At 41.9% G+C, this 26,198-nt stretch overlaps 1 protein-coding gene across 1 annotated transcript in view; it reads right to left on the bottom strand.

Moving 5' to 3' along the window:
• The window catches only part of LOC124565314, a 313,140-nt gene that overhangs the window by 232,509 nt on the left and 54,433 nt on the right, over window positions 1-26,198 (bottom strand). Inside the window, exons 2-3 of the mRNA XM_047131016.1 lie at window positions 13,714-13,920; window positions 8,895-9,005 (exon numbers count right to left, since the gene is read on the bottom strand). Of these exons, the coding sequence (XP_046986972.1) occupies window positions 8,895-9,005; window positions 13,714-13,920 (318 nt within the window). The remainder of the gene's footprint in view (window positions 1-8,894; window positions 9,006-13,713; window positions 13,921-26,198) is intronic.

The following is a 26,198-nucleotide window of genomic DNA, read 5'->3' as shown; positions in this document are numbered from 1 at the left end:
TTCCATTTGTGATCGTGGGATGGTTCTAATCGCGGTATCGATAGTGTGCCAAGAACATTCATATCACTACTTGTCACACCTGCAGATACCGGTATTATCAATACACGTCCACAGATGCAAATTATCGCGAAAGATGCTAATCTGCATCCGGCTGTCCAGGTTTGCTACATCGCACGTGTATTAATGTTGGTGGAGAATTCCGCGGAAACGTTGTCCACACTGTAACATTGTCGCTTCCACCATTTTTCTTGCAATAACGTGAGCAGAGTTTTGTTTTACCGTTTGACTTACAATACCACCAAGAGTGCAGTACATTTGTCCTATAACGCAGAAAACGAGACTACCCGAAAAGTCCTCCCATATCCTCTCAGCAAAAATGCGGTTAGTGTGTACAGGGTACAGGGCAAGTCGTTGCTCTAAGGGCAGAAATTATGCCTGTGAAGACATGCAGCAACTGCTGATAAGCTGTACCAGATTATTTCAGTTACAGTTGTGATTTCATATACAGAACTCTACCGACAAACTCTCAGAAGTAGTAGTGTGAACGAAAACAAGAAAAAAATTACCAGTAAAAATGCTCTAAAGTGATTCCCTTTAGAGCTATGAGCATTTGTTCATCTTCGTTATTGTGAATTTCCAATTAGATTAGATTAGTTTCTCGTTCCATAGATCCGTACTGAGGAAATCCTCGTGGATGTTGAAAGCTGAAATAACAATACTAGTAGTATGAAAATATACAATACATCATTTGTTTCTATTAAAAAAATCGTCAATTGAGTAGAAGGAGTTGGCCACTAGTAAGTCTTTCAGGCTCCTTTTAAACTGATCTTTATTTGTAACTAAATTTTTTATGTTTGCTGGCAAATTATTGAAGATGAGTGTTCCTGAGTAGTGGACCCCTTTTTGCACTAAAGTAAGTGCTTTTAAGTCCTTGTGCAGATCATTTTTGTTCCCGGTATTGTATGTATGAACTGAGCTGTTTGTTGGAAAAAGAGATATATTATTTAGGACACATTTCATTATGGAGTAAATATACTGAGAGGCAGTAGTTAGTACACCCAGTTCTTTGAAGAGGTGTCTACAGGACGTCCATGAATTTGCTCTACAAATAATACGTATTACACGCTTTTGGACACTGAAAACTTTTGTTTGACTTGAAGAGTTACCCCAAAATATTATACCATATGACATTATGGAATGAAAGTAGGCACACTATGCAAGCTTTTTCGTTTTTACATCGCCTATGTCAGCTAACACTCGAATTGCAAATACAGATTTGTTAAGGTGTTTCTGCAGTTCTGTGGTGAGCTCCTCCCAACTGACTTTATTATCAAGTTGTAATCCCAGGAATTTAAAATCGTCAACCTCTTCTATCTGTTCTTCTTCATACTTTATGCATATGCTGGGTGGAAACCTCTTACAGGTTCTGAATTGCATATAGTGAGTCTTTTCGAAGTTTAATGTCAGTGAGGCGGCTTTAAACCATTTATTAATATCCATGAAAATATCATTAGCAGATCTTTCTATAACTACACTCGACATACTATTTATTGCAATACTTGTGTCATCTACAAACAAAACGAACTCTGCTTCTGACAGCGTAACTGATGAGAGCTCATTAATGTACACAAGAAAAAGCAATGGCCCTAAGATGGATTCTTGTGGAACACCAATGTAATTTCTTCCCATTCTGTGATGACTGATGACTTAATTCACTAGTCCCTTGCACTGACTCCCTTTGTTTCCTGTTAGCGAGATATGACTTGAACCATTTTGCAGCACCACCCGTGACACCATAGAATTCTAATTTATTTAAAAGGATGTTGTGATTCACACAATCAAATGCCTTTGACAAATCACAGAAAATACCTGCTGCTTGTAATTTGTTATTTAATGAATAAGTACATATTCACTGTGGGTGTAAATAGCCTTCTCGATATCAGAACCCTTCAGAAATCCGAACCGTGTTCTTGATCATATGTTATTTGTGGTCAGATGGTTGAGAAGCTGCCTGTACATTACTTTTCTAAAATTTTTGAGAATGCTGGCAAAAGTGAAATCGCTCTGTAGTTTGATGGTATCTCTTTATCCCCTTTCTTGAATAGAGGCTTAACAACTGCATATTTTAGCCAGTCAGGAAATGTCCCAGTTATAATTGACTGGTTACACAAGTAACTTAGAATCGTACTAAACTCACAAGAACATGCCTTAATTAACTTTGTTGATATTTCATCGTAACCATTAGAATGCTTTGTTTTTAAAGATTTTATTATGGAAGTTATTTCTTTTGGTGAAGTGAGTGACATATTCATATACCTGAAGCTATTTGTAAAGGCTAGTTTTAGATATTCAAGGTCATTATTTATTGGTCCTGACAATCCAATTCTATCAGTAACGGATATAAAGTACTTGTTAAATAGATTTGCCACACTATGCCCATCGGTTACTAAAGTGTCATCTACCCTTAATGCTATTTGCTCCTGTTCCTTTCTGGTTCTACCAGTCTCCTCTTTCACTGTATCCCATATTGTTTTTATTTTGTTCCCTGACATTGCTATCTTCTTCTCGTAGTGCATTTATTTAGATGTCTGAATTACTTTTAAAAAATATTTTACAGTATTCCATGTATTTAGCTAAATCATCAGCGTTGGAGCTATTCTTCGTCGACAGATACATTTTCCTTTTTTGTCTTACAGGAAATCTTTATTCCTTGTGTAATCCATGGTTTTATTATAGACTTCTGTTTAATTTGAGTAACTTTTAGAGGAAAACAGTTTTCAAACATGGTACTGACATTGTTCATGAATGTGTTATATTTTTCATTCATGTCATGAGCACAATGAACATGTTATTATAGCTCTTAAAGTATGCTTTACACAGCCCATGTTTGCTGGACATATTTCGATCTTTTAGTCCAATCCACCAAGCAAAGAGCTTGCAGTAGATGAGTTGAACAAGTGCTAATAACTCTTAAATATGCAGTTTCGACCATCGTCAGCCGTCTTCAGACCACCTCGGCCTAGTTACTGTGTAACGCGTAAACTTTGTCGTTGTGTATGGTTGTCTCAACATTTTTTAAAAAAAAAGTATTTCGTAATGATGAGGCGTTCATATATAGTGCCGAAATTGACAGCTACATTAAGAATAACCTGAAAATAATCTGAAGTGGCCGACAGCGACCGAAATCAGTAATCTCCTGTATTAAATCGTAATTGTCCCTGAAACAAGTAATTAGCTATAATAAGTTCCGATAGACTCACACAGCACGTGTACCGATACCGTCCTACTCTTGGAAGTACCGAACGCAGTAGAAATTGATGAGCTTTTATGGAAGAGTCCACTTGTGGTTTATTTGAACGGTGAGCTCGGCCACTGCATATGTCGCTTGGCCTTTTCATACCGCTGTATTTGAACACTACTTAGGTCAATGCCGTGTGGGGCTACATGTTTTCCTCCGACGGCTGTTCAGTGTTTCTGTCACTCGCGCGATACACTTCCCCTCTCGAGACACGAACAGTCTACGAACTTCACCTTTCCAGAAACACTTTTCCCAAAGTTAGCGTTCATCTCTTTTTGAAACTGGGCTAGACCACTTTCTTTAATTATTGTGACCATCTTTATCGACTGGCCTATTAAAGCTCACGCTCACAGGAGATCTTGCATACACCTACCTTACGTAGCATTAGATCCTCTATCATAAGAGAGGCTCCTCCCCACAAGTTGGCCAAACCAAGACATCAGACCAAAGTTTTGAATTGTTTAAGCTTTGTCTTAAGAAACTGGGTCACGGTGTTATTCCGGAGTTCTGCAGGTTAATACACTTCATCAAACCGTCTACTATGAATAGAATTTAACAAACCAGCATTTGTGCAAAAGAGAAACATGTATAACGAACATAAATTTAAGCGTTAGTCTTCCCTGAAAGTGTTTATTTGGGAGATAGCCTTCTACGAGCCAAATGTGTAGAAGAAAAATTACAGACAAGAGAAGAATTTAAGCTTTTTGAATGTGATGCAGTAGTGGTATAGTAGTTACGCAGATATATGTAGGTTAGACTTGCGTGAACAACTGCATCATATCAGTCTTTGTACTGATAGCTATGATAAAAGTTATTACAATGGGACCATTAAAGTTTTTTCCTAGTCACATGATTCAAAATTAGATCTTCGACTTTTCGAGAGAGGTTGCTTTCACAGATTAGACCATCCGAGCATTGTATCAGCCCCAATCAATTTACGACTGCGTGCTGAAAAGTAATTCCTCCGAATTTTTATGTGAAAATTCCTAAAGCTTATTAAATAAAGCAAACATTATTAACATTCTACGTCTTTATTCTTCATCTCTACATATTTATTTCTCCTCATAGTTAGCCTGGAATACATAAAATATATTCGCAGCTGCAAATATGGACAAGCATGAGGCGTATAATTGTATGACGAAAGTGAAAATTTGTGCCGGACCGGGACTGGAGCCCGGATTTCCAATTTATCGAAAGCGGTCGCCTTACCATGAGGCTATCCGAGCACGGCTCCGGGCCAGACCCAACCATGCACGTGTCGTCAACCATGTATCTACGACCACTGCATCGTACTTCTTAACAAGAGAGGCAGTGCAATATCGTATCATGTAGTCACCCTAGCGACGAACACTTCTCCCAAGGAGTGAACAGTTTGTTGATAGCGTCACTAGAGAATGTTTGTCTTTCTTGACAGAGCGACAACCTCACCTCTGCTTGCACCAGTTCATCACTACCAAAGTGGAGTCTTCGAAAGTTTTCTTTAATCGGATGTGGCCAAGTCGGGACTCTGTAGAGAATGATCGATGACAGTGGATGCTAGGTGGTGGCTAGTTGCAGACGTCGCAGCGCTCGCGTCTGGTCTGGCATTGTCATGCTGAAGCAGAGAGTGCTTAACGTGTGGAAACTGGATTATAGCACACTGTTTCTAAACCACCGACACATAACTACGTTACACACCGCCATGTTACACGCTAAAACAGTTCGGAGCCTCCTAGCGGCAGACGTCTGCAAATATGTAGACGTGAAGAATGAAAATAATGTAGAATGTTAATAACGTTTGGTGCTTTAAAGAATTTCTCTCTTCCATTTGATTAGCGCAGTGCGTTGTGGTGGCGTTAAGCCAACTCCTTCTGTTAACTAATCGCTGTTGTACTATTCCTAAGTAACTGGAGAACTGCTGGGGGAATACACATCCTACTGGATAAAAAGAAAGTCTGAAGAAATTCAATAATTTTAAGATACTGGTTCACGTTTGTGAAAAGAGCAACAGTTTATTGTAATCTACCGAAGTTACCGTCAAATTACATTTGGGTTCTATATTTTCGATATGAGGCTCTTTGGTACTACAAGCAAACACCAACTGTCAGGTACACGCATTTTCTGAAGACTGCTGTGCAATGAGGTGAACAAAGTGAGACCAGTGAGAGTGGCAGGTGATTTCTTTTCGTGTGACAAGATTCGTTTGTGTTGTTACTGCGACCAGGACGGTCGCGGGGTAGCAATGACGGAATTCGCGACCGGACCCGCGGAGAGGCCCGCGAACAACAATACAACGGAAGAGGACGGATACGACGAACGTAGGACGAAACGAATACAAGACCGAACAACAGTCACAAGGAAACAAACTCGTACACGAACCAGGAAGTAAGCAGTCTAGCGCAAAGCGAGGTGTAAACCGACGTAAGCGAGATTAGACTGACTGGATGAGCTTTTTTTTTCTTTATTGAATTTCAATTCCCCCCCGAAGGGGGCGGGGCTCGCAGCAACTTAGTATGCCGCTCTTCAGCCTACAGACTTTGTTAAAAAGATGGAGCTAATAAATAATAAAAACAGGTGATAAAATCGGAGACTTAGAGTAACATGGCGAAAAAAAAAAAAATCGTGGAACTTAAAACAAAGAACAGAGGGAAGATAAAATACATACGAACCAGACAGGTAAAACAATAGACAGACAATTAAAAAACACGGCGAGGCTGGTTTCTGTTCGCAAAAGATATAAAATTCACACCTAGCGACAGCATGGTTTCTGTTCGCAACACGAGAAAGACGAACAACACTGAACAGTCACTGAACAACTGCACTAAAAAGTTGGCAAATGTGACATACCACAGCCGAGAGCAGGTGGGGGGAAAACTGGACAGATGATGGGAAAATAAAAAAGGGGGGAAGGAGAGGAAAAGCGAAGAGAGGGAGGCGGGATAGGAGCCGATGGAGGATGAGGACCCATAAGAGGGGTGGGGGGTGCTGGGCAGACGCGACAGGGAGTGGGGAAGGCAGAGGAGGGGAATACAAAAGGGCTCGTGGGGGGGGGGGGTGGAGAAGGGAGGTAGGGAGTGGTTTGGTGGGGAGAAAACAGGATGGAAGGGGGGGAAGAGGGTGCCCAGGGAAAGGACGGAGGAAAGGAGGGGGGGTGGGGATCAGAGTTGATAGGAGGTAAAAATGGAGGGAGAGAGGGCATCATCCGGGAGGGGGAGTTGATGGAAGCCACCTTGGGAAAGGAGATGAAGGGTGTAGAGATGGAGGGTAGGGGGACTGGCTGAGCGAGAGACAAGCGCTTAAGTACGCTATCGGGGGCGCCGCTATTGGCCGCTGGGACCACGTGTTCCACTTTGGCGCCCCCACACTAAAAGCAGGCCAGGAGCCGCGCGCCGCCACAGCTTAAGGCGCGATGGTGCAGAGGCCTCTATGGGTCTTCGACGTAAATGACGTCTGGCGCGGATTCAAATTCCGCAGCGCGTGGTACCAGAGTTAGCTTCATTGACTAACAGACTGGTAAAAGTAGTAAGTCCGAGTCACCCACATGATGTCCCACTAAACGTCAATTCTCATAAGAAAGACGTGGAGGCCACTTTAATTGGTAAAGGTAAATCTGACTGGACAGTGGTCTGGCTGCAAGTAGAGAAAAGCCTTTCTAACTGCTGAAGCTCTACGGAGAAAGTGGCGGGTGGAAAGTGAGGGTGCCAGCGTGCCCTCGCCACGGCCACCTCCTATCCACGGTATATGTCCCACAGGTACACATTTTGATAGCAGCCTCATTGGACCTGGGGACGTCCTGGAGGGAGTGGAAAGAGAAGAAATCCCCAGCCCTATCTAGGACTGAACTGGGGACGTCCAATGCTAGAGTCCAGGTGTCTGCCTGGAGACCAACACGACCACTTCCTGAACAGCATAGCTTTACAATTAAATTATTAATTTCAGCAAGGGACTTGAGAGAGAGGTACTCTACTGTAATGGACACACGGAATGGCATAGGCCATATACTGTTTTAATGTATATCATATAGATAAATATATGTTTACTATAGAGAGGATACATTTTTAACGTATATCTCAGAAAATGCCTGACCAATTGACATCAAATTTTACTCAGTACTCTGAAGAAGATTCTGCGCGACATGGGCTACATATGTTTATTGTACGGGGTGTTCAAAAAGTCTCTCCGCAGTGCCGTATGATTGTTAGCCGCGCGTTCCGTATGCCGCAGTGAATACACCAAAATGAAACTCACTGCAGTATCGTTGTGCATTTATTGTTTCGTTGAAAAATATGGGGCCCACAATCAGACGTCTAGAAACTGCAGTCCAAACTCCTGTTTTCACAGAATGAAGTGGTTCCTGACGAATACACAATGGATTTACAGTACACCACATACGTGAATTTGCGAGTTCATGTACCTGGCTAAATGAAACCACGCCTCATCAGTGAAAAACATTTCATTAAGAATATCCCTTCCATTTTTTTGAACGAAATTTTTGAACCATCGACAATAATGCAGTTTCCTGCCATGATCAGTGTTTTTCAATTCTTGCACGACTGTCACTTTGTATGGGAAAAGTTTTAATTTTTTCCTTACAGCTGTGTGAGCGTTCCGACACTAGCATCGATTTCCTGGGCGAGTTTTCTTACTGACTTGTTCGGACTCGTGGACATTTTATCGGAAATATCAACTTGTTTATCCTCAGATAAAACGCTAGGACGACCACTTCTTGGAGCACATGTCACTGAACCCGTACTTCGAAATTTGTTAATCAAATCTCGCACAGTATCGCGATGTGGGAGTGTTGTCTCCGGGAAAACTAAATTAAACATACTAACTGAAACTGTGTATTTACAGCCAGATTTGAACCTTGGTTCGACTAAAAATACACGTTCTTCGATGGTTAGCGTTTTAACACTGACAAAAACGAAACAAACGAACAAAGGAACTAAACTTGAATGTTCACGTCAACACGTAAGAAAAAAATGGCTCAAATGGCTCTGAGCACTATGCGACTTAACTTCTGAGGTCATCAGTCGCCTAGAACTTACAACTAATTAAACCTAACTAACCTAAGGACATCACACACACCCATGCCCGAGGCAGGATTCGAACCTGCGACCGTAGCGGTCACGCGGTTCCAGACTGAAGCGCCTTTAACCGCACGGCCACACCGGCCGGCAACACGTAAGACACACCAATGATACTACTTACGCTGGCTGAGATAAACGAAACAGTGGAATGTTGGGAGAGTCCACTTGAAGGGAAGTGACCCAGGCAGGCGAACAATCATACGGCACGCGCAACTAACAATCATCCGGCACTGCGGAGAGACTTTTTGAACACCCCGTATATGATACATAAATGTATATGTAGTGTACAGATGGGTAACGTTGAGAATGAGTAGGTGGAAGAGATGGACAAAGGGAGGGAGAGGAGGAGGGCCGAGAGAGGGGATAGAAGGAGGTTAAGAGTTATAGCCAATTGCGATATATGTTTTGCAATTGCGGAGCATTGCCCGGTTTGCGAGCTCAACTATACAGAATGGTTTTCAAAAACTTCCAGCTTTAGCTATCGCCTTTTGCGCCGCTGGAACGCGATGTACAGACAGGTGACTGACCTCCTTCTGGTCGCGGAACTTCCAGCGCAGGTACTCGGCCCTGTTGATGACCTGGCCGCGGCCCTCGCCGTACATCAGCACGCCGAACTGCTCTCGGATCAGCTTCTCCACCTGCAACGAGTCGCGCTCTCTTTCATCATCCGTCCAGTGGTAGAGCCGAAACACAGTAGCCGCAGGCAACGGACTGTGCAGGCAGTCCATTGGCATTGTGAGTGAAAGCTGCTATCATAAGTACGCTAGACTCCCAAGAAATAGCTTTCAGTACCATTAAAGAAGATCGTTGAGAACAAGAAAATATGGGATGATAAGGGTATGAGAGGTGGGAATAAATAAGAAACATCCAAATTGCTTGATACCCCACCTTAACGTCCTTGATTTTTTTTCTTTTGTGTATCATTTACCTTTCATCAGCAACATTACCAGATGCTATGATTTGCTACCCAGCAAATACATATATAACAAACGGAAGTGAAATACAAGAGGTTGACAATGAGAGTACAGCACAAAACTAGTAAAACTCCGAAACAAGTCTTAATTTTAAATGCGAATGGTGTTAAAACATGGCTGAAATAAAAATAATAAACTGGCTGCTTTGTTTTTTTAAATTCCGTAATTTCATTTTTGTTGTAACTGCTCAGGCCAAGTACAAAGTCGAATAATACTAATTACTTGGTGTTAAATGGAGAGCGTTCTGTGGCCATCGAAGAAAAGTTTAGACCAATTACAGAGCCATAGCATGGTCATTTACTAACGGAATCATGTAAACAATGTACAGAGAGATCTAAAGAAGCTTTGTATGGTCCAAAAAGATGCCCATTTTGAAAGGAGAGATTTTCTCAAATTTCATCAGGATTTTAACTGTTAATAAACTATAGTTTAAAACCGTGGCAGATTTATTGGTGAAAATCTTCTTCCATCGACGAATTTCTTTCTGGAACAACATTATCTGTTTTTCATTTATCTTGCTCATAAGAAGAACTACGCCTCGTCTTTTACAACTGAATTTATGTTGTTGGCTTCAATCAAACATAGTGTTGGGTATCTGCTGCTGTATGCGGAGCAATAAAAGAAATTATTTTTTGCTTGACTACCAGTATTTTGTTTTCAGAAACGTACTGTTCCATAGCAATATTTTTAGATTACCTTAACATTTACAAATTTACAAAAAAGAAGCATGTAGACTGAGGACATACTTTTGCGTCTCCTATCATTGTGTGTCCATTGGTTCGACAGTAAGCACCTTTGGAGCCGAACTTTTTGGATAAGATTTCAGTTAGCTGAATGTCACAACCTTGCTGTTCTCTGGATTTGGTCATTCTGCTGAAAACCTTACTGTGCACCGCACTTCACCCTGCTGGTACGTTAACTGAAAGATCGTGGGAACAGTAGAGACTAGCGACTGAAAGGAATTCTCCACTCGGCAGGGAGATTGGATGCTCCCTTCCTTATTAAAACACTGCCAATTTTCCTCAAACAACAGACCCTCCTCAGTCAGAATGTTATTAATGCCGGAGGATGGTCTACTGTTTGACCAAAACTGGTGATGTTTCAATGAAGAAAACCATGATTTTTGAAGACATAGTTTCTGTTTACTTTATGACCATCTGCATGAAACTGTTTTCTTCAGAGTGACCATGTCCTTTCTTCTGTTTATACGGTAGGACTGACATGTGCGATTTATTCCTGTACGCGAATTCCTTATACAGTATCATGCATGTGATTTGGGTACATTGCCTGCAATGTTCTTATGTGTTCCTTTATTAAAGTGTCTAGCAGTCATTCTAATATATCTGGAGTTGCAACTATTACTTTTTAGTTCACATATCCTTGAACCTTTATACCTATCTTTCTCGAGTGTCATTGTTGTTTTGTTAATTTTTAGTGTACTAATTATGTATTTCCCACATTGTATTAGTATCAGGATCAGAAACTCAATAAATTCGTAATTTATTAATTAAGGTTTCCAGCAGAGTTTCATAAAACATATTTATTAGTGACTAGTTTCGAACATTTTCGTTCATTCTCAAACCACCTACCTACATTAAAAGGTATAAGTTATTAACTAAACAAGAAATAGAAAATTTTCAAGTGTTTTCTATGCACAGATTACAGTAGTGCAATAAATCTTTTATGACATACTTGCATTTGTAATGTTTGACTGTAAGATATTTGTTTTTACAACCATTTTCAGAAAAAAAAACAGAATACCTTGAACGACTAGAGATAGGACGTTCATATTCACAGGACATGTACATTAATATGTTCTGCAGAAATGATTAGCGTTTTAGTCACCTAGATTCCGCACGTATCCTGTTGCCTAACAGACAAAGGGTCCGCCATGGGCCCTCATAATTTGTTCCATGCGTGGCATCGAAGGGTATAAGGCACGAACGGCGTCCTGTGGTAGAACCATCCATGCTGCATTCACTTGGTTCCAAAGTTCATCTGTGGTGGCTGGCATTGGGTAACGGATTGCACCTGTCGTTTCACCATGTCCCACACATCTGCGATTGGCGACAAGTCTGTTGATCTGGCGGACCGGGCTAAAGGCTGACATCCTGTGTCACAAAGAAGGCACGTGGTCGTGCATTGTCTTGCAGAAAAATGGCGTCTGGAGTATTGTGCAGAGAAAGGGTATTACTGTAGATTGCAATATGTCACCCACGTAAGACACACTGGTTACAGTGCCATGGACACGCACCATAAGGCCTTGAGCTGACGCTGTATGTCTTGTGCGAAAGCAGTCATTGTCATGCCGCTCCCCCTTTCTGCGGCGAACAAATTTAGAAGCTGGATTTGTCCGAAAACACTATCTGATGCCATTCCTGTCCCCAGTGACGTCTTCCATTACACCATTGCCTTCCAGCATCTAGCAAACATAGGTGGAGAAGTGGACGACGCGCACGTAACCCATGCCGTAATAACCGGCGACGGACTGTCACTCCTGATAGTGAACGATGAATTACACTGTTCCACTGTTGCGCCAGGGTCGAGGAGGACGGAGATCTGTCTTGAAATACCATTCGGATGAGGTGTCGATCTTCTTGAGGGGTGGTGTGACCTGCCCCATTTTATCGTATTCTACAGCCTTCCGTGAACCATTCTGCGCACACCCGTACTCTGCCGATTCACTTCGTCCCACACGAGCACCAATTTCCCGGATGGATGCATCACATACTCTTATGTCAATAATGTGCCTTCTTTCAAACTCACTGATTTGGCGGTACGATTCGCGCATACCTCTTGGAGCATCCTGCACGTCTGCATCCCACTGATCCATTACCTTCAGTTTTCAGCCACAACGAGAGCCGCATGCACATTTTACCAGTAGGTGGTATTGCCCCGCGATATCGATGTTTACCTTGAACCCGCGGACTGAAATGATTCAAATGCTAATCATTTCTGCAAAATATATTAATGTTGTTGTCCCGTGAATATGAACGTCCTATCTCTAGTCGTTCAAGGTGTTTTGTTTTTTCTGAACATGAATGTACATCAGATAGTTATAGGAAATATTATTTGTCTGCATTAAAATTGTCTTAGTACATTCAAAATTCGATAGGGGTCTCTAGTTGCTTGTACATAAAAGTTTGACACGAGCCTTCAGTTGTTTATTATGTGTTCATATGCTTTGTCTCTCCAGAGGTCATAATGTTACAACTAAATACACATATAATGTTTCGAAAAAGGTCACAGATATTGTCGAATTATTTTATAAATTACTGAGCTGTCATCACCCAGCTGCTTTAATGAATCAAGAACCATTTTTTTTTAAAAAAAGAATTTTTTTAAATTTGGACTGCCCGTTCATCGGTCGCCTGGCTCGTTTATCTCCCGTTTATATGTTTTCCATTCTTCAACTATGTCTAACTTTATTCCTTTAGGTGCCACGTGTAAAATTTTCATAGTATTTTCAGTACTACTTGCTGAATGCTTTGTGTTTCGCAGGTTACGACCGAAATCAGTCTATATTATTTGACTGATATGTTCCTTGTATATAGTTATAAAATTTCGATAGTTTAGTCTACATAAAAACTATCACATGTTCAACATTGCAGGCTCTACACTTCAGATTCATTATAATTATTTCCACGTTTTAAAATTTTATGTCTTAGTTTAAATGTTAATTGATATGCTGTTCGAAATGTTATTTAGTACTGATTAGGGAAAGCATACACTAAGTTAACAGTAATATGGCCATAATATTTCAATTTAGCGAACGGTTTCTCTTCTTTACGTGGACTTTTTTCACTTTCGCATTTTTTGAGAATCTAAGATCTTCACTGATACGGTATCTATGTATTTAGTTGTAACATAATGATCTCACGAGAGACAGAGCACCTGGACACATAATAAACAACTAAAGGCGCTTGTCAGTGTTCTATGTATAAATAACTAAAGGTGCCTATCGAATTTTGTACCAAGACGTCGTAATACAGTCAGATAACATTTGTTATATGGATCTGATGCAAAAACAAATTATTTATTACTTACAAACATTAAAAATGGAGGCATGTCATGAAAGGTTTATTGTACTATTGTGGTCTGTGCACACAAAATGTCTGAAAATTTTGTATTTCATGTTTCGTTAGTAAAATTGTACCTTCGAATATAGGTAATGGTTTCGGAATGAACGAAAATGTTTAAAACAGGTCACTAAAAACATTGTATGCAACTCTGAGGGAAACCTTAATAAATTACAAATGTACTATTTGTTTTAAAGGCTACTTTTTTAAAATTCAGGTTTAAAGATGTTGCTACATAAGTAGGCTGTGATGTGTTGTGTGCGCCACGTCCTTGAGAGCCCGCCGCTACGCACCTCGGCCTGGCCGCCCACGTTGTAGGCGTCGACGAGCTCGCCGCCCTTCTTGTAGTCGGCGAGCCGGTAGAGGAGGCAGCCGTCGCAGCCGGACGCCTGCGAGATGACGCGGTCCAGCACGGAGCCGTCGTTGGTGGCGGCGTCCCCGGAGCCGCCGCAGCAGCGCGACGCCGACCAGCCCATGCGGTCCGCCTCATCCTCACCCTCCTGCGGGGAAACCGACTCAGCTCACTGGCCGCCACCCTGCACTAGGCAGCCCTGCACGACAGCTGCGCGACACACACGAGCGAACACTGTGAGCGCGAGGCCAATACACGGTACGAGGCCTGTTCAAGAAATACTGGAACATTCGTAATTTCGCGCCAATGGTGTATTGAGTAGAAAGTTGTGTCCCACAGTTTGCGAAATTCGAGATAGCAAATTTAGAGGGTGTATTGGTACGTAAGAAAAGCACTGGCAAAAAAACATTAGCGTGACCGCTGTAAGCGTCCTCAAAAGATGTATTTTACTATGACGGAAGGCGGTAACAAATGAGGGAAACCTCGTTTAATTTTTTGTCAATTAATAGAGGGACTCTGTCTTTAGTTCTCGAGTGGAGAAGACGTATTTTTGTATGATGTGTGTGGTAGCCATTTGTGTTGGCTCTGAGCACTATGGGACTTAACATCTGTGGTCATCAGTCCCCTAGAACTTAGAACTACTTAAACCTAACTAACCTAAGGACATCATACACATCCATGCCAGAGGCAGGATTCGAACCTGCGACCGTAGCGGTCACGCGGTTCCAGACTGAAGCGCCAGAACCATTTGTGTTGTCTGAATAATAATTATTATTGGAACAAAACCGAGGAGCTATTCAGTTATCTTCAGCGCAATACGTAAACGTCATGTCACGAGTGCTGCCTGTATCATGTCACGAGTGCTGCCTGTATCTGAAGAATAAGTACGATAAATGAAAAATACGTTATATTCACAGTCAAGAATGATAAATTTTGTGCCGGAAGAAGAAGAAGTATCTACACCGAAGTGTGTTAATCGCAACAACATGGAAGTAAGTTCACGTTAAAACGGACTCAAAGGAGAGAGAGTATAAAAATGCAAAATTCGGGCATTAATTGAAAATAATTGATTTTTGGTAAAAAAATTAATCTCTTTATTTATGTACCTTTTATTAATGTCTATATTAGCACAAGGGCCAATGCGTCTGCATTAAATTTTGCGTGAAACTCAATATAGTTTTTACAGAGACACACCAAATGATGAATGCTTAAGCCGTACTCGGTGTTACGAATGGTTCACACGGTTTAAAAATGGCCAGACGGAATTTAAAGGTGACCCTCGTTCAGGACGCCCTTCGGCGTCTACCGACGACGCTCATGTTAGGTACGTCAACGAAATTGTGCATGCCAGTCGAAGACTGACTGAAAGACTGCAGAACACTGTAAAATTTCAGATCGATCGTGTCATGATATTCTGACACAGCATCTTGGAATGCATCATGTTGCCGCCAACTTCGTCCCACGGCTCATCAACGAAGACTAGAAAGACCTTCGCTTCGCAGTATTGAAACGCTATTGGAGCCCACAAATAAGATGTTCCTTATGAGAATCATAACTGGTGATGAGACATGGATCTACGGTTATGATGTTGACACCAAGTTTCAATCTTCACTATAGGTCAGGAAAGGGTCTCCAGCTAGTCAGGTAAAATGTCAAAGCCATGCTCATAGTTTCCTTTGACTTTCAAGGATAAGTTCATCACGAATTCGTAGCACACGTACAATACGTTAATCGGGACGTGTTGCGACGCCTGCGAGAAAATGTGAGAAGGAAACAGCCTCTGGAACCGCGCGACCGCTACGGTCGCAGGTTCGAATCCTGCCTCGGGCATGGATGTGTGTGCTGTCCTTAGGTTAGTTAGGTTTAAGTAGTTCTAAGTTCTAGGTGACGGATGACCTCAGGTGTTAAGCCCCATAGTAATCAGAGCCATTTGAACCATTTGAAACAGCCTGAAATGTGGCGAGACAATTCATGGCTCTTGCATCACGACAACACACCTGCACATTCATCCCTGTTGGTAGGTGACTACTGCACAAAAAACTTAATCACTGTGAGCCATTCTCCATACCCTCCAGACCTGCTCCCTGCGGACTTCTTTTATTTCCAAAGTTGAAAATCCCATTGAAAGGATGAACATCTGCAACGATAGACCAGATAATGGAAAATTAGCAGACGGCGCTTCGCACGACCCAGGAAGAGGCGTATCAAGAGAACTTCCGGAAGTGGAAACGGCATTGGGAGCGGTGTATCAGCTGTGGAGGAGAGTATTTCGAAGGATACCATGCACAATAAGTAAAAGATAAACGTAGAAAAATTTTGAAGACAAAGTTCCGAAATTCCTCCTACACTCCATCATCAAAGTTATTAGACGATCCAAAAGTCAAAGAGTGCTTACGGACAGACCTCATGTAGTGCAATTCAGTATAATTGGGAAAAGAGCAAAATGGAAAGAGAAGAGGTGAGTCGTCATATGTATGGACCGTGAATGAATGTCACTCTTCAGTTTTCAGGATGGATGTCGCCGCATATTCGCGTGGAGGCAACTGGTAATCGAATACAAACGAGGTCGGTGAAGGTGGGGTCCTCACTTTGGGAGGTAACATCACAGTTGCAGGTGTAACCTTTACTTCGCCATCCTTCCAAAAAAATTCCGAAGATTATTTTATTCCTGGCGTATAAGTGGCGTCAGCGCAGTAACTACGGTGGCGGCTTGAACTAACAACAGCAAGCAACAGATGTACATTCGAACATTGAGTTATAAGCAGGTGGTGTTAAGTAGTGGACGTGTAGGCGTACCGTCTCAGTATTGTTGCTTGATAAATCGCGTCGTAGCAACATCTCTAAATGGAATATTCGAGACACTCTCAGAAATCTTTTGAAGAATATAAAAGTGTGTCCAGAATTTGTACAGCACCCTTTCATTCCGAAATAAAAACAATGACGTGTGGATGCCTCTCGCCACTTGATTAAAATGTAAATGGCGAACATTTCTTTTCCGGATACAATCACCGATGGTTAGTCTTGGTGTTACCAGTACGAACCTACCACAAAAGGGCGAGGTGCAGAATGTTTCTCTGATGGTTCGTCAAGACCGAAGAAGGCGCGAATGTGAAGAGTGAGCTGAACAACATCGCAAACGTGGATTTTTCTAACAGTCACGTGGTCGTATTGCCTCCCGCCGAACTTGGTATTGCCAATATTAAAACCAATATTTTAACTTTTCCCTATTTTTTTATCAATCCAGTCTCGAAACTTTTTGCACAGACGGGTTTCCACTGCAGCCCAAGGGAATATATATACTGCAGTTACATGTAGGACTTCTTCAGATGTAGTGTTGGTGCAGGTGACAATAGAGCTGGCCTTACGGATGAGTTTCTCACAGCTTAAGATACCAACAGCATGGCTGACCAGCGAAGTTTGTGGCTTTGAATAACTGGTCTAGTAACGCGTCTTCCATCCCTCCACTCAGATATTTCTCAGCAGTCGATGGACTGACAACCGAACTCTTAATCACGCAGTGGAGACCATGCTTCTTCACCTCTTACACTTCCTTTTTCGACGAGAGTACAGCACCATAAGACATTAGAGCGAAGACAGGTAAAATCAGTCAGCTTTCAGGCGCCTTCAACTGTAGAGTCTGTTAGTGATTGTGAAACGTCCCCTTAGAAAAATTAGTGAATTACTGTGCTGATAAATCCCTTACGTTATTTGATTTTCAAACAACTGAGCAGAACTGAACGTACTCAGACATTTCGCTCTTTACCTATTCTGATCAACACTAAACTGAGACACACAATATTTTTAGCGCAACGGAATCTGACTTTCAATAATCCCTACAAAACAATGGCCCTGACTAACATTAACCTATACCTTTCACAAACCATTTACCTCACAAAAATCTTCGTTACTCGAACTACTGCAATACAGCGAGCGCCACTACTGCCAGCTAAATAAAAGATTCAAACTACTGAAGGCACTAACTACTGATAGGCATAGTTAGTAAATGAAAGATTTTGATAGAGAACAAACAATGTATTTACCTTAATAGTGTTCAAAAGTCATAATATATATAGCAGTTCATGACATCCATTCTTACAAATGTACTGTTTCTGATGGACACACGTCCAGAACATCCGCTCTCAAAAATCCGCCATCTCACTTCCCCACATCCACCACTGCTAGCGGCTCACCTCCAATTGCGCAACGCTACGCGCTGTTAACAGCCAACTGCCCAACACTACAATAGCAAATTCCAACAATGCCACCCAGCCACAGACTGCACACAGCACAGCCAGTGATTTTCATATAGAGCGCTACATGGCGTTACCAATTTAAAAACCTAAACAGCCTACTTGCAATTGTAATGCTGAGTCTAGTGGTTTAAGAAGATCTGTAACATGCAACTTCTATTTTTGGTTCTTATCAATATAAACACTGAATACCTTATCTCTCAATTATTGCCGGGCCTTACGCGGTACAGAGCTGCATATTCTTTTTTGTCCTAGATTAATGACAGACAGTCGACCGAGCACTACATCTATAGTGCGCAAGCCACCTTATGGTATGTGGCGGAGGGTACTGAGTTTACCAGTCACACACCCTTTTCTTGCTCCAATCGCGATTGGTTCGCGGGGAGAACGATTGCTAGTAAACCTCCCTGTAAGCTCGAATCTCTGTAATTTGACCTCCATGGTGTTTCCGCGAGTTATACATGGGAGAAAACAATGTATTGGTTCACTCTTCTAGCAATGTACGACCTCCTATAACAGTAAACCATTTTGTGATGCAGAATGTCTTTCTTGCAGCGTTTGCCACTGACTTTGCAGAGCGTCTCTGTGACGCTTTCCCACTTACTAAATGAACTGTGACGAAACGTGCTGCTCCTCTTTGGACCTTCTCTATATCCTCTGCCAATCCTATCTGGTACGGATACCAGACTCACTAACAATATTCAGGTAATGGTCGAACGAGGATTTTGTATACCACCTTCTGTGTGGGTAGACAACACTTCCAGAAGATTCTTCTAATGAATCTGTCTGACATGTGCTTTAACTGCGATTACTTTTGTATGGTCATTCCACTTTAAATCACTTTGTCAACACAGTCCCGTGACGGCTTCAACTGATTGTTCTTCAATCGTGTGATCAAACAATAACGGACCGGTCTCTCTATGTATCTATGCGCCACACATTACATTTGTTTACGTGTATAGTTACCAATCGCTGCACTAAGTGGCTGGCTCTGAGCACTATGCGACTTAACTTCTGAGGTCATCAGTCGCCTAGAACTTAGAACTACTAAAACCTAAGTAACCTAAGGACACCACACACATCCATGCCCGAGGCAGGATTCGAACCTGCGACCGTAGCGGTCGCTCGGCTCCAGACTGTAGCGCCTAGAACCGCACGGCCACTCCGGCCGGCCCGCTGCACTAAGTGTCGATCCCCTGTAGGTCTTCATTCCGCCACGACATTTCAGCATTGTGTATTATCTTTATACGACAGCATCATTCCGAAATCCTGACGGAACTTCCGACGTTGTCAGCTAGGTCATTTATACATACCGTATTGTGAAAACAATGGCCCTACAACATTCCTTTGGGGCACACACAAAGTTACTTTTACGTCTCAAGATTTCTCCCCGTTGAAAATGACATGCAGTGTTCTATTTGCTAGAAACTCTTCAGTCCAGCCACACAGCTTCCCGGGTTTCGTGGACGAACTGAGTGAACTGGGTTTGACACTTTCGTTGTTTTCGGAACCCTTGTTGATTCCTACAGAGAATAATTTCCGTCTCCAGAAATGTCGTACTATACACGCATAAAACATGTTACAAATTTCTACAACAGATCGACGTCAGATATAGTGTTGTGCGTCTGTTCGACGATGAGGAAGTTCGAAGAGGAGCAAGTTCTTTCGTATACTCTGTGTAGAAAGGTAGTGGCAATCCGTCAGATCTAGTGGCCTTTCCTCTGTTGAGCGACTTCAGTTTGTTCTCCATCCCACGTTCACTTATCACGACATCAGCTATCTCGAATGTAATTTCACCTACTTTTCCTAGTGCTTACGAACACAAAGAGATCTTTTAGCGTCTCTGCAAAGCTGCCGATTTGAAGCACCGCTCCGAAGACTGTGTGGGCTGTTTGATATCTATATCTACACGAGTACTCTGTGAGCTGGTACACTGTGCACGGCAGAAGGTACTTGGTGCCAATAATCAGGAACATTCCATGCTATATATTTGCTATAAATATGATTTTCGCTTGTTGCACTAAACTAGTTCTTGCATGAAAAAGACGTTCTAATAATTGAAAGCACACGTTAAAGGGCGGATTAAGTCAACGAAGAGAAGGATAATGTTGGCGAATTTAATCATTTGTATATTCGCTTTTGGAAATAAGAGCATAAGCTTGGGTCTGCATGAAAATGAGTACAGCGATAGATGAATGTGTGGTATTGACGAGAAGCAAATCACAAATTTTAGAGAGGCAATTACCGGGGAAGGCGGACCAATCATCGTAATAACAGGTATATTTAGCACAATTTACGAGTCGTGCGATTTTCACAATAGTTTTCAATGAAGTACGAAATAAGCAGGGAATCATAATAATGTTCACCATATTTCACTTAAACTGTCAGAGTTTCGGGAAGTTTCGAGGTTCAGAACGATGTGTGATACTTGAAAGATTTTAGGCTCACAAGGAGAAAGGAAGAAAGTGCATTAGCAGGAGCAGATGGCGCTATAATTGCTCCGGAAGAATTTAAATCTAGCTCTCAACTGAACAAGGAGTTTCTGCTTGACGTACAGCAAACTCAACAGGAAATGAAGAAGTCAACTTGTTTCTGAATAAACTTAAACATTTGTTTTTCAGTGTTCACTGACTTCGCATTTCTACATTTCTAAGTCTGTTCAAACATTGACACAATGTGACATGCTCCATAATCTATCTAGGAACCGAATACAGATTTTTCATTTAGTTATACGGTGTAACAACCTTTAGGGAGCATTGTGATCCTGTTTGTTCAGGCGTGTGTCCTAATTTCGTGCAGATGATTGTTATGGATAATCTGTTTTATTGCGCTCATTTCTTTAGATTCTTCAAAGAGACATAATGTAAACGTTTTTTTAACATTGCTCTGCAGCATGTCATATTACGCTGGTGAAATTACAAGACTAGTTGCAAAATGAGACACATATGTTAGTATCTTTACAATTTATTGCGAATTTGTATTTGTGATTTACGCTTTTCATTTTAAGAACAAGGTATCCCCATGTCTCCTTAAGTCTCAAATGCCCCGGGGAAATAGAAATTTTTATGTGATTTAATTTGTTTCTCATATCACTATCTTTCCCAATATGTCATTCTACAAGACAAACATGTAATCCAAAATTCTTTTAAATTGGAAACCTTAGAACAGATGTGGCACTAATTCTTAAAAACATCATCTGCAATTGTTATTCTCTACGTTAATAAATGATCTGACAAACAAGCTGAGCAGCAGTCTGAGGCTGTTTGCTGATGATGTTGGGCAGGTGTCGCTGAGTGACTATTAAAGGATACAAGGTGGCAGACTAAACTTCAAGTTGGCGTGATGAATGGCGGCTTGCTCTAAATGTAAAAAAAGTATGTTAATACAGATAAGTAGGAAAAATATCCCGTAAAGTTCGAATACAGCATTAGTAAGGTGCTGCTTGACCCAGCAGCGTCGATTAAATATCTAGGCCTGAAGTTGCAAAGCGATATGAAGTGGACCAAGCAAATAAGAACGGCAGTAGGAAAAAGCGAATAATCGACTTCAGTTTATTGGGAGACTTTTAGGAAAATGTAGCTCATCTGTAAAGGAGAGAGCGTATAGAGCACCGGTGCAACCTATTCTTGAGTACTACTCAGCTGTTTCGGAAGAAGGTGTCGAGACAACTCAGAGGCATGCTGCTAGGTTTGTTGCCGGTGGGTCTGGTCAACACGCAAGTATTACGGTGGTACTCCGTGATCTAAAATGGAAATCCCAGGAGGGAAGACGACGTTCTTTTAGCAAAGCAGAACTGAGACTATTCAGAGAAACGGCATTTGAAGCTGACTGCAGAATTATTCTACCGCCGTCAAAGTACATTTTGCTTATGACCACGAAGACTACATAAGAGGAATTAGGGCTTGTACAGAGGCATACAGACAGTCGCTTTTCCCTCGCTCTATTTGTGATTGGAACAGGAAAGGAAATGACTATTAGTGGCACAGAGGAGATTTTTTGAAATTTGTGATGAGAGCTTATGGGACAAAACTGCTGGAGTCATCGGTCCCTAAGCTTACGCACTCCTTAATCTAACTTTAACTTACGCTAAGGACAACACACACTCCCATGCCCGAAGGAGGACTCGATCCTCCGATGGAGAGAGCCGCGCGAACCGTGACGAGGCGCCTTAGACATTGCGGCTAACGCGGGGCGTGGTATAGAATACCCTCCCGTATGCACCATACTGTTGCTTGAGCAGTATGTATATAGATGCTGATGTATGTGTCAACTTACTGTCCAGTTAAGGGAGCTATACATTAATAGCCCTTATCATAATATTATTTACCGCAGAAGGAGAAAATATTTGTGGTTCACGGTTAATTCTCTATTACTTAATAAATTCTGCATCAGTCAGCATATTGAATTTGAGTATACTGAATTTTAGTGTCTCAGTATTATGTTGTATCACTACGTTAACCTATAAATAGTACACTATCTGATAAAAAATATGTGAACACCTATTAGCGGACGTCAATATCGGATGCGCCTACCCTTCGCCTTTATGACAGCATAAAGTGAGCCTTTGACATTTTTAGTGAGATGTCTGAACGTGCCCCTGGAGTGGCCGTGCGGTTCTAGGCGCTACAGTCTGGAACCGCGAGACCGCTACGATCGCAGGTTCGCATCCTGCCTCGGGCATGGATGTGTGTGATGTCCTCAGGTTGGTTAGGTTTAAACAGTTCTAAATTCTAGGGGACTGATGACCTCAGAAGTTGAGTCCCATAGTACTCAGAGCGATTGAACCATCTGTCTGAACGTTTTTCGAGGAATGGCAGTCGAAACCAGAGTAGATAGTGATGTTGGACGCTGATGTCTGCAGCGAAGTCGACGTCCTGACTCATCCCAAAAGCGTTCCGTTCGTTTCAGGTCGGCACTCACGGAAGGGCAGGGCCGTCCATTTCAGACCCTACTTTATGACAAGTTTCATTGTTGTACTGATACAGTCAATCATCTGTTCCTCTACTGTACGCAATACAAATGATGGAAAATATTTTCATATCCTTCTGCATGTAGCGTTTTGTTAAGCGCGATAATGGGACCACACTCTGGCCACCAAAAACACCCTCATAGCGTAACACCACCTCCTCCCTACTTCACTACTGGCACTACACATGATGGCAGGTAACGTTCTCTAGGCATTCGACAAACCCAAAAGCTTCCATCAGATTGCCATGGGGTATAGCGTGATTCATCACTCCAAATCTGTTGTTTTGGGTCGTTTGCCGTCCAGTGGCATCGCTCTTTACGCCACCTCATGCATCGCGCAGCAGTTATAACGTCTTCAAATTTTGACATTAAAGACTGCGTCAGTTTTGTAACTCATTCCCAAAATGTCTGAAATCTACAGTAATTATTTTTCATCACAGGCGTAGTCTGAACAGTATAGCAACCATACGTGACAACTGCAGTTATAGATAATAATATCTTTTCTTGTCCTATAAAAGAAGCGGCCGTAATAGCCGCTACGTCTTCTGTCTGTGTTACTTTTGTTTTCCTTATTTTTGCATAAAAAGTCTTTAGCGTTGAGAACGTATGTATGTTGTAATTGTTAATATATGGATGAAATGTTAGTCTTGTTGTTATCCCTCACTTCAGTGTTCTGTACATTTAAACAATTTCTAGCAATTTATGGGTGCCGCGCCGCCAGGAAACAGAACATCGCTGGCGTGCAACAATGAGCCGCCATTACGCCACAGCTTCAATTGTTACAAAATATTTCATGTCTTTTTCCACAAAGTAGTTTAAAGCATTTCATTTAATAATAGCTTGTATAGCAAAGAGTTATTTTGTTACAGTGTCACTATCTACAGGCCGGGAGAGCAGTGTGCTGACCACATGCCCCTCCATATCCGCATCCAGTGTCGCCGTGGGCTGAGGATGACACGGCGGCCGGCGGTACCGTTGGGCCTTCTTGATCTTTCGGGCGGAGTTGAGCTGGTTTTTTAGTCATGTTTTACAGTATTATAGATCCAAGTTAGATACAGCAGCTTTGGCCTTGATGATGAACGAAAGTACTTTAAAAATATACATTGTTCAGGCACCTTTACGACAAAAGTGGACCCACCAACAAAAACTAAATGTAAAGCCTGTATTTTTTTCTCTTTGCATATTCTTGTTTTATTGGATTGCCTACGGAAATATGAAACATCCTGACAGATTAAAATTTTGTGCCGGACCGAGACTCGAACTCGGTCAAGTCCTCTACCAACTTTTTTGTTGTTGATTGTACTGTTTCTCCTGGGTGGACATGAATGTGAAATGTATAGATTACATGTTTTACGGTAACTATTGTATGAGTAACTTGCGAGTTTTATCAAGGAACAGTATATTATACTACAGTGTATGCATATTCCTTGGAAATGAGATTCTGTGTTTGAACTCTGACCAGTTTTGTCACGATTACTATTCTTCTTCTTGGCTTATGATCTGGACGCGTTCTGTAAGCAGCGTTCAACGAAGGTTCATCTTGCTGTTTCAGCCAATGTAAGATATTAACAAAACTGAAAATAGAGTGCCCGCAGCTCGTGGTCGTGCGGTAGCGTTCTCGCTTCCCGCGCCCGGGTTCCCGGGTTCGATTCCCGGCGGGGTCAGGGATTTTCTCTGCCTCGTGATGGCTGGGTGTTGTGTGATGTCCTTAGGTTGGTTAGGTTTAAGTAGTTCAAAGTTCTAGGGGACTGATGACCATAGATGTTAAGTCCCATAGTGCTCAGAGCCATTTTTTTTGAAAATAGAGTTGTTTGTGACTTAAAAACTGTGTTCGTGTTGAAACCATTTGTCATCCTAAATCTTGCTTGTCTAGAGTAGATACGGACCTTAACAGAAATTCTTCATTGTTATAAGAACTTTCTTTCAGCTCATCTTAGAGACGTGCCGCCGTTTAGAAAACTAAACCTTTCTTTCCGTTTCTACGAGCCTGGCGGTCGCTGCAAATAATTTAATAAGGTTCACTTTCAGATTTTCTCAAAGTAGCGAGATAACATTCCAGGCAGGAAGGCCTGGTCACAGGATTCTAGTTCTCGTATAAGATTTTATTTGCAAAAGCTACGTTTGTTATATTGGGAATCAAGATGAAACCACGATTTTGAGTCATGGAATTTATTGTTGTACAGTGAACGAACTGGTGAAATATTTTCTGGTGCTATATGCACACGACTTTTAACTTGACGTCGACTAGGCATATATTGAGGAATATCTGTGGTGTTTTAATAGTTAAGCAAATGAGTATTTACAATTCCGTAATGGCTGAGAACTGAGTAGTTTACTGAGTGCTTTAAGTGTCGGTCTACATAAAACAACGTATTGCACCGTTAATAATATTCCAACATTGGTATTTCTCTTTTATGCTCAGCCATTGCATTAATGTGTGTTTATTTTTTATGTGAGTCACAGCTCATATTCATTCTATTATTTCACACTGATAGTGAAGAAAAAGAGCCACAACTATTTTTATTTTATTACATTACATGATGTCATTTTGTCGTATATTGTTCGTTGAATTTGTTTGTAGCGGACGTCCGATGACACCCGTTTAGGTTCTTTGTTGATTCGTTCACTCACGTTTTTGTTACAGAAAGTAGCTAACCCTCTGACCGAACACGCTGAGCTACCGTGCCGGCAGACTCGAACACGGGACCTTTGCCTTTCGGGGGCACTTGCCTGCGAAAGACAAGGTCCCGAGTTCGAGTCTCGGTCTTGCTCACAGTTTTAATCTGCCAGGAAGTTTCTTATCAGCGCACACTCCGCTGCAGACCGAAAACTTCTTTCTTGTCTAAGGAAGTCTGACCTCGATTACAAGCAAGTTTACGTAATTTGTAGGCAGACTTGGTGTCCGAATATCAATAAACGGACCGGTACGCAAGAATAAAATGAAATAACTAGTACCCTTATACGTGGGGCCAGAACCAATTGATAAGAAAAAATAAACAGATATATAAATGATGTGATTCTTGAGTTTCTCCCGGCGTATTTTATAATCAAAATATCCACGGGTATGCTGCCGGTCTATAGTGTCCAACGGGCACAATATTTCGGCGATCAAACATGTCGCCATCATCAGGTGAACTGACGGACTGAGCTCCTGTGAACGTGCCGGCACGGAGATCCGTACGCTATGGCTCCTCAGAGGGAACTGGGT

Source organism: Schistocerca americana, chromosome 1 (assembly GCF_021461395.2).
Source record: "Schistocerca americana isolate TAMUIC-IGC-003095 chromosome 1, iqSchAmer2.1, whole genome shotgun sequence".
NCBI lineage: Eukaryota > Metazoa > Arthropoda > Insecta > Orthoptera > Acrididae > Schistocerca > Schistocerca americana.
This window is presented reverse-complemented; position numbering and strand designations above follow the sequence as displayed.